The sequence below is a fragment of the Bipolaris oryzae genome (genome assembly GCF_000523455.1).
Source record: "Bipolaris oryzae ATCC 44560 unplaced genomic scaffold scaffold_5, whole genome shotgun sequence".
Lineage (NCBI taxonomy): Eukaryota > Fungi > Ascomycota > Dothideomycetes > Pleosporales > Pleosporaceae > Bipolaris > Bipolaris oryzae.
The window spans coordinates 13533-25657 of NW_006911281.1; the positions used below are offsets into that span (position 1 = coordinate 13533).

A 12125-nucleotide genomic window follows, 5' to 3' on the forward strand; every position below is an offset into this window, starting at 1 on the left:
ACTCTTGAATTTGGTCCACCGGACATAATTTCGACATCACATGACTCCTCTCTAGCAATAGCGTTGACTTATGGTGCTATCAATTGACAAGCGTCAGAACCATGACCAATAATTGAGACTCCGACTCGGAATATAGTATAATCAACATGCAAAACCGTCTACTTAGTGCTGTGCAAAGAATCGTGTCTATAGATGTAGACATTGAAACCCGATCGGAATGTCATAGGCAAGAAACCACGCCTCTGTAAATAACGCCGTGTATGTCAAACTCCATTTTGGGTAGCCAGAAGCATCACTGCGTGATGCGTAGGCTGCGATGTATTACATCAGAAAACCGAAGCTCGGGTCTGAGAAATTAACGCCGACTTTTAAGCCCAGCCCTTGCGGCTGTGGACCGTCGCTCTGGCTTGGACTCGTCCTCGCTTTCAGAGGCACCACCATCATCCATGCCGTCGCTCATGGGGTCTGACATGTCCTCGCCCTCGTCGTCGTCCGTCTCTTCGGCCTCGTCATCAATGAGATCGTCATCCGAGCCTTCGCTATCCTCGTCTGAAACGTCGTCCATTTCCATATTCAAGCCCATTTCGTCCGAAGAACTGTCCTCGTCGTCTTCCATTTCTGCGCGCAATCTCTTTGGCGTCGCAGTGGCTCCCTCAACTGACTCGTCGTCGTCGGAGACATAGTCATCCTGGCCTTCGACGTAGATGAGGGCCTCGTCAGCGTCGTCATTGGCGGCTTGGTTCCGTTTCCTTAGGTCGAGTTGGGCCTGAAGCATGTCCAGACGGCCCTTTAGCGACATGAGAGGCATCAGGCCGCTGGAGCGCTCCTTGAGGACTTTGTTGAGTGCGGTGAGTTGCTTGACGATTTGCGGCTGCGATGCCAGATATCCACCGTGGGCGGCGCTGTGTAAGATTTGAGTCAGTGTGCGTGTCTTATGTGCAGTAGACATGTGAAAGCTTACAGTGACCATTGCACCCAGGCCATCAACATGCCTGCACGGCCAGGGCTCCGATGCAGACGCTCGGCCAGTCTTTGCAACAGTGTTCCTACGAGAGGCGATGGCAGCCGTTCTACAGTGGCATATACGGATTCTACATCGACGACCTGCAGACAGGAATCGAGAAGCTCCTTGTCGTTTGTGCGCAGCGCCTGGGTGAGGACGGTGCCGAGAGAGTTTGCATTAGGTGGCGCAAGCGGGCGGTCTTTTCTCGCAGCTGCGGTGCGCTCTGGGTTTGGTTCGAAAGCATCCTCGACGCTGATGATGCGCGACTCTTGTACGGGCTCGGGAGCCTCTGCACGCAAGCGGTCGCCGAAAGTAACGTCTTCATTGTCTTCATCTGCGACGGCATTGGGGGCGGGGGTGTCTTGGTCGACGCTGGCGGGTGCGGAGTGGCCGTGCGCGTCGTCGGAATCGTCATCGCTCTGCTCTTCGGCGCTGCTGATTTCAATGACGTCCGCATCTGCCATGTGGGCATCTGCAGGCCCTTGGATGGCAGCCGTGGCGTCGTCGACCTTTTCAGCGCGCGAATTCTTGAGGCCGATGGTTTTGGCCGTGGGCTTGGCCGTGCTGCCGCCAGCTAGCGCCTTGAGACCATTCTGGCGGGCTGTGGCAGAGGCATGCGGCTGGGCCAACTTTGCCTTCTTTGCGGGCGGGGCGCGGTCGCGCGAGCGGGGGGCTGAGAGAGCGGCGGGCATTGCGGGAGGGGCTCTTGAGGGGTGGGCAGGCGGCGTGGTTGGGGAATGGCAGCGAGGAAGACGAGAGGTCGACGAGGCCGTGGTGCTGTCAGGCTGTAGCAGCACGCGCAGAGATGCAAGTGGTCGCAAAAAATTTGGAAAGAGCGGATTAGCGACCCCTGCACGCACGGGCCTCGGTGGCAGGGATCATGGTACGGTGAAGAGCTGGCCCACGGGTGCTTGATGGCAACGCTCCACGGCGCGGGCAACAACAGCACCAAGTGTCGCAGCAATTGTCGCCGCCTCCGCCGCCGCAGCAGCAGCAAAGGGCGGGCAGAGGGGAGATGCAGCGGTGCACACACGCAGCGGCGGATGCAGTGGGCGCGGGGCGGGCTGGCGGCAGGCTGGGAGTTGGGGCTTTTGCTTTGAAGCGTCGAGGCAGAGGCAGAGGGTGGTGGTGCAATGGCCGGCAAGGACACGTACCCCGTCCAGGTTAGTGGCAGGTCAGGGGCTCCAGCAGGGCTTGGCTCGGAGATGGAAGGGCCGGGCTACTTAACCCCAATGCCTCTCCTCTCGCGTCTGTCTTCGACGTTCTTGCGTCCATTGTCCTGATCTGCCTCCAATCACTACGCGCCTGCTCCCCATCACCCTAACCTTACTCGCACCCCGCCACACACGCAACCCCTCGCCCAGGCTCGCCCTCGCTTCCCGCTCCCACTTGACTGACCACCATCACCACACCCACCCACCCTCTGTAATACTTGCGACTTTTAATAATTCTTCCCAACACCCCCCCGGCCGGCCTGCACCTGCACCTGCACCGCGCTAGTCCTCACCGGCCGTCCGAGCACCCAGCCCGCCGTCACCATCCCTGCGCATCCTCCATCGCCAGCCATTGTGGTGTTGGATTTGGTTGTGCCTGTGCCTGCGCCTGCTGCTCCGCTCCCACGCTCGTCTTTGCCTCCAGAACCAAAGTCGGCCGCCGTTCCGCCTTCACCTCGACCCGTCGGCCTCGCGCCCCACCCCAGACGCGTCGGCCTTCGCAGAGGCTCATTGACCGCTGCATAACGTCCGGCTTAGCTCCGACCGCCACGGCTCTGAATCATCTCGCCGCCGCCACTTGGTACGTAGTCACGTGCGTTTCAGCCTCCCCAACATATATGCTTGTCGTGCTGCCCCTCTGTTGTTGCTCGCGTTGCTCCCCACGCTAGTCTCACATCCCCCGCCCCACCTCTGCTGCACACGCGCCGGCATTGCACATCACATTGCACCCACTACGCCCGTCGCATACACTGTACTCTACCATCCTGCCCTCCCTCTGCCACCCTGCCACTCCCTGGCTACGCGTCGAGTGCGTAGTCGCGCACGCGCATGCAATGGCTGTCGCTAACAGCCCCAGATTGGCAACGCCTCCAAGCAGTCCTGCTTCCCTGTCAGCCGCGCGCAAATCCAACTTTCACTTTCATGGCCCTATGGCAGTAATGACCTCGCCTGCTGTCGACAAAACTTCCTTGGACCTGAAGGTGAGCGCTTTTGCGCCGGCAGACGCCATGGCAGTCGACACCGAAACAAACGGGTAAGTCACCCTCTGCGCCTCCTTGCCCCTGCCTCCCTCACCTTGCGCAATGTCGATTAATGCCTGGCAGCGTGCACGACGTCCTCTTTGACGACCCACAAACCAACGGCAAAGTCGCCGACGACCCGGCCCAACCGAAACCAACCCTAAACGGCAATCATGCAGCCCCCGACACGTCAGCGCCTGCCGACGAGCCTGCCATCGAGCCCACGACCAACGTCTCATCTGGAATTGATGGTATCGCACAGTATCTGCCAGACAGCCAGCAAGACATCAACTCGCTATTTGGTGACTCGGACATTGGTGCGACCGTGACAAACGCTGTTGAGGCGCCTACATCGGACGTGCGCGACGAGCCCGCACCAGCTCCACAACCGCCTACAGACACCCAGGCGACAAGCGACAGCACGCAGCAAGTACCCAAGACGCAGATTTCGCCCAAGCAAGAGGAGCCTGCTCCAGAGAGCATGGACACTTCTGCCGATGCACCCGAGTCCACCCTTGCCGAGTCTTCTGGCGCGCCGACAAAACCAATGGACGACTTGAAAATCCACACTAGTACGGATGACGTTACTGCGCCTGCCCCATCAACGCAATCGCCAGCCATCGTAGACCGCGAGATGGAAGATGCGCCATTGTCCGGCAAAGTCCGCCCGCGCGAAGACGATGACGATGACGTTCCCGACGCAAAGCGCACAAAGACCGATGACGAAACGGCTCCCCAGACCGAAGTCAAGCCATCCGCACTGCCAAGTCAGCCCGAGCAAACCAATGGTAACAGCGCTACCCCGGGCCCAGCATCAGAATCTGCGCAAGAAGCCTCGGGCGTCCACAAGGCAGTTGATTGGGAGGAATGGCCCACCACGCCCCTGACCGAAGCTCAGAGCAAATTCTTGCTTGAGCGGATACGGAATACTAAAAAGATCAAGGTGTCACTAGCGTTCAAGGATCCTGTCGATCCTGTAGCGCTCAACATCCCAACCTACTATGACGTTGTCAAGCATCCTATGGATTTGACCACCATGGAGGCCAAGTTGAAGGAGAAAAAGTACAAGTATGTGAGGGACTTTATGGCAGATCTTGATCAAATGATTACCAACAGTGAGCTATTCAACAACAAACAGCACCCGGTCACGCAGGCTGGATACAATCTGCGAGCCTACTTCCTGAAGGGCATGGGTAAGATGCCTCGGGGCGCTGCTGCTGAAGAGCCGCCCAAGCCAGCAAAGACCAAGAAGCCGACGGTCAACACTGCGCAAAAGGCCAGACGTGAGTCGCGCGTTGCACCGCCCAACGTCAAGTCTCCCGCTGTTCCTACGCCAGCTGCTACATCACCACAGGCTGCTTGGCCGCTGCAACAAGATGGCACTCCGCTAATTCGTCGTGATTCATCTACTACAGATGGCCGACCAAAGCGCGAGATCCACAGACCCTCCAAAGACTTGCCCTACTCGAATGCTAAGCCAAGACGGAAGAAATTCCAGCAGGAGCTTAAATTCTGCGAATCTGTGATCACCGAGCTTATGAAGCCAAAGTACAGCACTCTTACTTACCCCTTTACCTCTCCGGTAGACCCTGTCGCTCTCAACATTCCCTCGTATCTCAAAATCATCAAGAAGCCCATGGACTTTGGCACCATTGAGAAGAACCTCAAGAACGGTGTCTACCAAAGTGCAAAGGACTTCTATGCCGATGCTCAGCTCGTGTTCCAAAACTGCTACAAGTTCAACCCCGAAGGTGACGCCGTCAACCAGATGGGCCACAAGCTCGAGGAGCTCTTTGAGAGTCTGTGGAAGGAAAAGGCAGACTGGCTCGCCCAGCATGCTCCTCCTCCCGAGCATTCTCCTAGCGATCTCTACTCTGACGAGGAAGACGACGAGGATGAAGAGGATGAGGAGATAGACCAAGCTCAGGCACAAGCCCAGGCCCAGTTTATTGCTATCCAGCAGCAAATCGCAGCCCTGAATGCGACTGCCCAGCAGCTTCTGCAACAGCAGACGGGCGCCAAGCGTGCCTCGCCCAAGCTACCCGGCAAGAAGAAGAAGGGCGCTGGGCAATCTGCAAAGAGGAAGAGCCTGCCTCTGGCGGTGCCACCTCCGGCCAAGCCCATCAAGAGCGCGCCGGTCAAGAAGGCAAAGGCACCTGCACCTCTCAGCTTTGCCCAGAAGCAGGAGATTTCCGAAAGTATTAGCACTCTTGGAGATGCCGAGATGCATCGAGCAGTTCAGATCATCCGAAACGGATGCCCGCACCTTGCTAGTGTCAATGACGACGAGATGGAGCTTGACATGGACGAAATCAACGACGACACGCTTAGGGAGTTGTTGAAGTTCATCAAGTCTCTGCGCGGTCCGAAAGGTGGTGCGGTAGCCGATGACGATTTCGAGCCACCAAGACCAGTCTCGAAGCAGACGGCGAGCCGGCCCAAGAAAAACAAGCCCATGGGCAAGTCGGAGCAGGAAGACAATATGCGCAAGATCCAGGAGAAGTTGCAATCGTTCCAGGGCGGTGCATCGGGATCCAGCCAGTCTCCACCTGGTAAGTTGTCAGTGCTTGATCGAAGCAATCATCCACTAACCTATGCAGTACACGATGCATCCAGCGACGACGATGAGTCGAGCGGCTCTGAAAGCGAAGAAGAGTAAACCTCTTCGGCACACCCTCTTGTTTCCGCGTGACTTGCTCGCCTGCCATGCTCTGCCGTACCCCTGTTCTGCCCTGCGTGTTCGATGATTGGTCCAGCTTCATCCCTTCTCTTCCCTGTATGAATGAACAGCCTTGAGCTTCTTGGTGCGGTCGATCAGGTATCGCCACGGATTACCAAGGGCTGAAGCGGAATGTTAGTGCGTGCTTTAATTTCTGCGCGTCCTCATTCACTCACCCATTGCACGTCACCCTTCTCATACCCACATACACAACGTTTGTATAGTATTCTCTTCGCGACCAGATCCCCCCCTAGCGGTACCTTGATGATGGTACCCATGCCGACAATGGATTACGAGTGACGACGAGGTTTGTCTTTTGCGCTGGTCCAGCTAGTTGAGGACATGGGCTGCTCGCTGTACCCAGCATTTGGTGTGGTGTGGTTGTAAAGACGGAGGACATTTCGAGTAGTCTTTTTGCTGTATGAATACGCTGCGCGAGGCTGGCAGCCAAAACAAAATGCAGATAATTTGTACAATGCGTCTATCGCCGTGGCCATTGGTGCGTGATGTTGCATGCTTCTTTAGTCAGGCCTTTATCTTGTTGAGTACCCGAAACTGGGTCGCACCCAATGACAGGGTCGACAGGCCGAGGATAGGGGAGAGATGCCGACGTGTGTGGAGGGCGAGTGAGCAACCCAGAGAAAGGCGTCGTGTAGCAATCGTCGTGTATTGCTTTACTGCTCGCGGTTGGATGCGTTGGATGCCCGCATGAGTGTCTCGTCAGGGGGGGGGGCGAGGGAGTCGTAGCCGGTGGTTGATCAGGCAAGCCAGTACCGAGGGGTTACGGGGTGGTGCAAAGACCAGTCCCTCAGGACGGTCGTGTGTAGCGCTGTGCATGAGGAGTGCATCCTAAGAGAGTGGGGGAACCAAATACTGTACGCTTTGTCGCTGGCTCCGCATATGCGTCGTGTAAGCGTCGTGTGACGGCAGCGGACAAGCGGCACCAGGGAGAGGGACGTAGGGCTCGACAGTCGGGGATGCACGCAGAAAACAAAGTTGGGTTAGGAGAAGCAGGGGCGATAGTCTGGACAATTCCAGAAAAGCATAAGCTACCATGTAGTGAGGGAGGGGGGAGAAAGAGAGAAAGAGAGTGTGTTGTCCGGGCATAGTGGCTGTTCTGTCTCTGCAAGCGGAGGTGGAGGGTGGGGAATCAGCGGGTGCCCTGCCTTGAGTGTGTGCGTGCGAGTGCTGAGCGGTCGGCGCGCTAAGCTGTGCCTTTCGCGAACTGCCCATGTCTCGCCCAAAACTTCGAGCTCCATAGACACGCCAAACACGACGCGCCCAGCTATATCCACCTTTCACGCCACCTCCTCACCCTCCGTTCAACCTACACCGGCCCTCGTTTCAGCATCCCTGTTTCACCTACAACATAATTGAGTGTCTGCGACTGCCAAAATGACAACGGTGCCGGTCAGCGAAGTTAAGAGCACACATGATCGCTCCTCAAGAACCGCGGCGCATTCCCACATCAAAGGCCTAGGCCTATCAAGTGATGGACGTGCGACACCCTCAGCCGGAGGCTTCATCGGCCAGGCTGCAGCTCGAGAGGTACTTGGTGACCTGCTGTTTACTCAATCTTGGCGCTAACCCGCCCAGGCATGCGGTCTGGTCGTCGATCTTGTCAAGGCAAAGAAGATGTCTGGTAGAGCTGTACTGCTCGCAGGCGGACCGGGAACGGGCAAGACTGCACTTGCATTGGCCGTAAGCCAGGAACTCGGCACAAAGGTCCCCTTCTGCCCCATTGTCGGCAGTGAGATCTACTCTGCAGAGGTCAAGAAGACAGAGGCACTCATGGAGAACTTTAGAAGGGCCATCGGTGCGCATCTCTTTCCCTCTTCCTCTGGCCACGCTAACACTCAGCCATAGGTCTGCGCGTCAAGGAAACAAAGGAAGTCTACGAAGGTGAAGTGACCGAGCTCACTCCAGAGGAAGCCGAGAATCCACTTGGAGGCTACGGCCGCACCATCTCCCATCTCCTCATCACACTCAAGTCTGCCAAGGGCACGAAGAAGCTGCGACTCGATCCATCCATCTACGAGGCCATACAGAAGGAGCGCGTCCGCTTGGGCGACGTCATCTACATTGAAGCCAACACGGGCGCTGTGAAGCGCGTTGGGCGATCAGACGCTTACGCGACTGAGTTCGATCTCGAGGCAGAGGAGTATGTGCCTATACCAAAGGGCGATGTGCACAAGAAGAAGGAGATTGTTCAGGACGTTACTCTACACGACTTGGACGTTGCAAATGCACGGCCACAGGGAGGCCAGGACATTATGAGCATGATGGGCCAACTCATGAAGCCGAAGAAGACGGAGATTACAGAGAAGCTGCGATTAGAGATCAACAAAGTTGTCAACAGGTACATCGACCAGGGAATCGCAGACCTAGTACCCGGTGTTCTCTTCATTGACGAGGTTCACATGCTCGACCTCGAGGCTTTCACCTTTCTCAACCGTGCGCTCGAGTCGCCCCTCTCGCCCCTCGTTATTCTTGCCTCGAACCGTGGCAATACGCACATTCGCGGTGGTACGAACCTGCCTCCTTCGGCCCATGGCATCCCAACGGATTTACTTGCACGACTCCTCATCATTCCTACACATCCGTACAGCCCGGCAGAAATTAGCTCCATCATCACGACGCGCGTTACGACGGAGAAGCTCAACATCTCACCAGCAGCAAAGGACAAGGTCAGCTCATTGGGTGAGAAGATCAGTCTGCGGTATGCGCTGCAATTGCTAGCGCCTGCCAGTGTACTGGCCGAGGTGAATGGACGGGAGAACAAGCAGATTGAGGTTGAGGATGTGGAGGAGTGTCAGGATCTGTTCTTGGATGCACGAAGAAGTGCAGAAGCCTTGGGACAGGCAAGTGGGTATATCTCGTAGGTGCTATGTTGTAGTTTGTACAATAGCCCGGGCGTTTGGATGCAGAGGACGGTAGGCGTTCCTCAGTCATAGGGAGCAGTGTTTGTTTGGTTTATATTATCAAAAGGCTAGACGATATTTGCACTGGATAATACGATGTTACGGCACATGAATTGTACCATGGCCTATCAAAGAAAAGGAAGCAGAGTGATGATGCATGTCACCAGTGAAAGCGTAATGTGTAAATACATGGTACGGGTGAGCAGCCTTGAGGAGATGTTGGTATGTCTTGATTCAAGCACGTTACTGATGGTGGAGATGTCGACTTGCAAGGATGACTAGGTGAGATTTGATCTGAATGATTACAGAAGATGTCATAGACGCTGATGCTAGATCTACGGACAGGGATGTACTCGAGCTATGATTGCACACGACAGTAATAGTATGTAGGGACCGTTTAGACTGTCGGGGTATTACGGAAGGAGTTCAAATGGCAAGAACAGGCTCTGCCAAGGACACGCGACTTCCGTTGCCACTCAACGGCTCCGATTGGTTCCGTCGGCTATATGCTCAAAGCTACATGAACAAAAGCTGTTTGCCTTCCAAACTCTTCGCAACCACGACCGGCTATACGTACATATATATCAAGAACCTCGGTGCAAGTCACTACTGTCGCAGAGATCAAACTACACCTTTCTCGTTACCTACTACAATGCCTATCGCGATGCGCACCTTGATGCGCCTACCTCGGCAGGTGTCCAGGCGCTCGTTTGGCATGTCTGCACGCACTGCACAGTCTCCGTTTGGCTCTGGACCTTCGCCCCCACGCCTACCCAAAGAGGAACAAGAAATCTTTGAGAAATTGCAAAAACAAAGCACGGGGGCCTTTAGCACGCCAAGAGGAAGCGAGGAAGAAGCAGCGCCGTCGTCCAAAGCAAACATTCGCATGCAAATCAATCAATCGCCAGACTCTTCTTCTTCGTCATCGCGTCCGCAGATCAACCAGTCGCCAGACTCGTCAGCAGAGCCCGAGATCAGGTTCGAAAATGGCAAAGAGATCAAAAAGGGAGAAGAGTTTCATCCCAACATGAGAAGAGGGGCACCGCCAGAATTTGAGGGCGATGTCAATCCCAAGACTGGAGAGGTGGGTGGACCGAAGAATGAACCATTGAGGTGGGGACACACGAGCGACTGGAGCTACAATGGAAGGGTGACTGACTTTTAATCGCGCAAAGCCATGAAGGATGGAGGACCTGACAAATGACCTGATGTGCAGGATGTAAGTAGATATAAGTAAGCGTAGTATTAATTAGTCGATAAAGCTATTGTCATTCATAGTTGGGAGCAATGCTGAGCTGAGTCACGAGGTGGTATGCTCGCATACCTAAAGCGTACACATGTCCGTGCTGAAAGGTAAAAAAAAAAAAAGTCAGCCATCAGTCTGTATAGCTCAAAGAGCAACGTGAGGATGGAGATGCACGTGTGACATGCATACACGAGCCCATACGAAGGTGTGATTGACGTGGCGGCGAGTAGAAGAGCGAGTTCCAGAACGTGGACACGAGCGGGAAATGCTCCGGGAACGGGGCGTTCCAGACGGGGGGTCGAGTAGGTAAGTACACACGAGAAGTTATTTTGGGAGTTTCTGCCAATAAGCAGATGAGCAGATGCTATAGTAGGCGAGTCGCTTGGGCGGGGGGTGCTTGGTCAAAACTATGGCATTTCTGCGCAAGGATGGCAGTTTGGAGAGAGGGATTAAACTCGACGCTTTGTTGCTTGTATAATACCTCAAGGACGAATGGGCGCGCCCGGCGAGTATGACATGCGCGCCCGTTTCATGCTAACGGCATAGGGGGAAGGTAGCGATGCAGAGAAAGCCATGTGGCGCAGCGTGAAGCCGTGGCTAAGCATTGGCTAGTGGCATAGTGGCTGCCTTACCTGCCCTTACCACGATGGTCTGGGCCCGTGCCCCCTTTCGGTTCTCGGGGTCCACGAAAGCCTCTTTTTCTCTCTCTCACCCACCCACATACGTACGTACTTCCCATACGACCGGCCCTTCCACACGCACTCTCTCATCTCCCGGCCGCTTCGGCTTTCGGGCGCGTATACAACAGCACTCTGCACACTTGAAATGGCATCTATAGCCGCACTCGGATGCCTGAGTGTTCCTGTTACGTTTCAGGCAGCACAGCAGCACTCGCCATGTGCACATTGGCGAAACACTCAACTCGTCTCGCCAACAATCCCATCCCTGGAGCGATCATGTTTTTGCTTCAGGTCGCGGCTTGGGCTGCAGGTCCCACATGGCGCCCATATCAGCCAGCCAGAGTCTCTGTCAGCCGTCTGCTGCAGATCTCTCCCACTATCTGCCCTCGGAGTAGCTAATGCGTCTTCCTTCCCTCTCATCTAGATCCCACACCCCACCCGCCTTTATCCGCTTCCCCCCTGAGAGCCGCCAGAACGTGAGCATGAACTATTGAATCCCAGCGCTCTTGACAAACGCAAACTATGTTGATGACGGATGCGTGCTCTAGTAGTAGTCGTCTTACTGTGCAGTATACGCATCCCGGCCTCTCGTTGGTGCTCGTGGTGTTTTCTCGGCGTAATTGAACTGTCAGCTCACGCTATTTGTTGTCGGTACTTTATCCCAGCCTGACACCATCGGCCCTGCAGCGCCTAACCCAGGAGTGCCTGGCTGCTTCAGCCTCATGCACACAACGCGCAACAAACTGCCTTGTCACAACAACTCACAACCCCCCGGCTCTGGCTCCTGATTCCGGCATCGCGGATTAGCGCGCCGCTGCCACGACAGGAACTGCCCTTGACGAGATGCTCCGTTTTGCATTAGCGGAGCTGCGTATGGGCGCCTCGACTAGTCGAGAACGTCCATTGCCTTTGCCCATGTGCATCCGACTACAAAGTCCCCGGCTCAGCCACCCTCGTGTTCGTGTGTGCCAACGCCAATATCAAAATAATCCGTGCCCATGGTATGTTGCATTCACTATAGCGTCCATCTGAAATATCACCCCCCCGCCAATGCCTTGCTAATGCCTCGCTCACTACCAGTCTCTTGGTCACAGTTCCCCTATATGACCCTCTGATGCTGTCACCCGCTTTCTTTTTTGCCTGTTTCTTCTCTCCTATCTAAAAACATCTACAACTCCCAGTCCCCCTGCGCTATAGCATCGTCACCATCCCTGGGGACCCGCGTCTATTCGGCATCATTGGCAAGGATATCGCCGAACACGGGCACCTTATTTGGGATATCCTTTGTCTTTTGACTGGCCTCGCTCCCTTTTTTTCGCGACA

General features: G+C 55.6%; 4 protein-coding genes across 4 annotated transcripts; 3 read left to right on the top strand and 1 right to left on the bottom strand.

The window, feature by feature from the left end:
* Positions 1–355: 355 nt before the first annotated feature.
* Positions 356–1695, bottom strand: COCMIDRAFT_32211 (uncharacterized protein; the record flags this gene model as incomplete). Its single annotated transcript, XM_007684822.1, has 2 exons — positions 356–902; positions 962–1695. 2 exons carry the CDS (start codon positions 1693–1695, stop codon positions 356–358), a joined length of 1281 nt encoding a protein of 426 aa, XP_007683012.1.
* A 1355-nt stretch (positions 1696–3050) lies between these two features.
* On the top strand, positions 3051–5895 carry COCMIDRAFT_32212 (uncharacterized protein; the record flags this gene model as incomplete). Its single annotated transcript, XM_007684823.1, has 3 exons — positions 3051–3250; positions 3321–5788; positions 5837–5895. The coding sequence occupies 3 exons, from the start codon at positions 3051–3053 to the stop codon at positions 5893–5895; spliced, it is 2727 nt and encodes a 908-aa protein (XP_007683013.1).
* A 1455-nt stretch (positions 5896–7350) lies between these two features.
* Positions 7351–8837, top strand: COCMIDRAFT_81977 (uncharacterized protein; the record flags this gene model as incomplete). Its single annotated transcript, XM_007684860.1, has 3 exons — positions 7351–7503; positions 7552–7771; positions 7822–8837. The coding sequence occupies 3 exons, from the start codon at positions 7351–7353 to the stop codon at positions 8835–8837; spliced, it is 1389 nt and encodes a 462-aa protein (XP_007683050.1).
* Positions 8838–9528: 691 nt separating this feature from the next.
* On the top strand, positions 9529–10041 carry COCMIDRAFT_32214 (uncharacterized protein; the record flags this gene model as incomplete). The annotated part of the gene is made up of 1 exon (XM_007684824.1): positions 9529–10041. One exon carries the CDS (start codon positions 9529–9531, stop codon positions 10039–10041), a length of 513 nt encoding a protein of 170 aa, XP_007683014.1.
* Positions 10042–12125: the final 2084 nt, after the last annotated feature.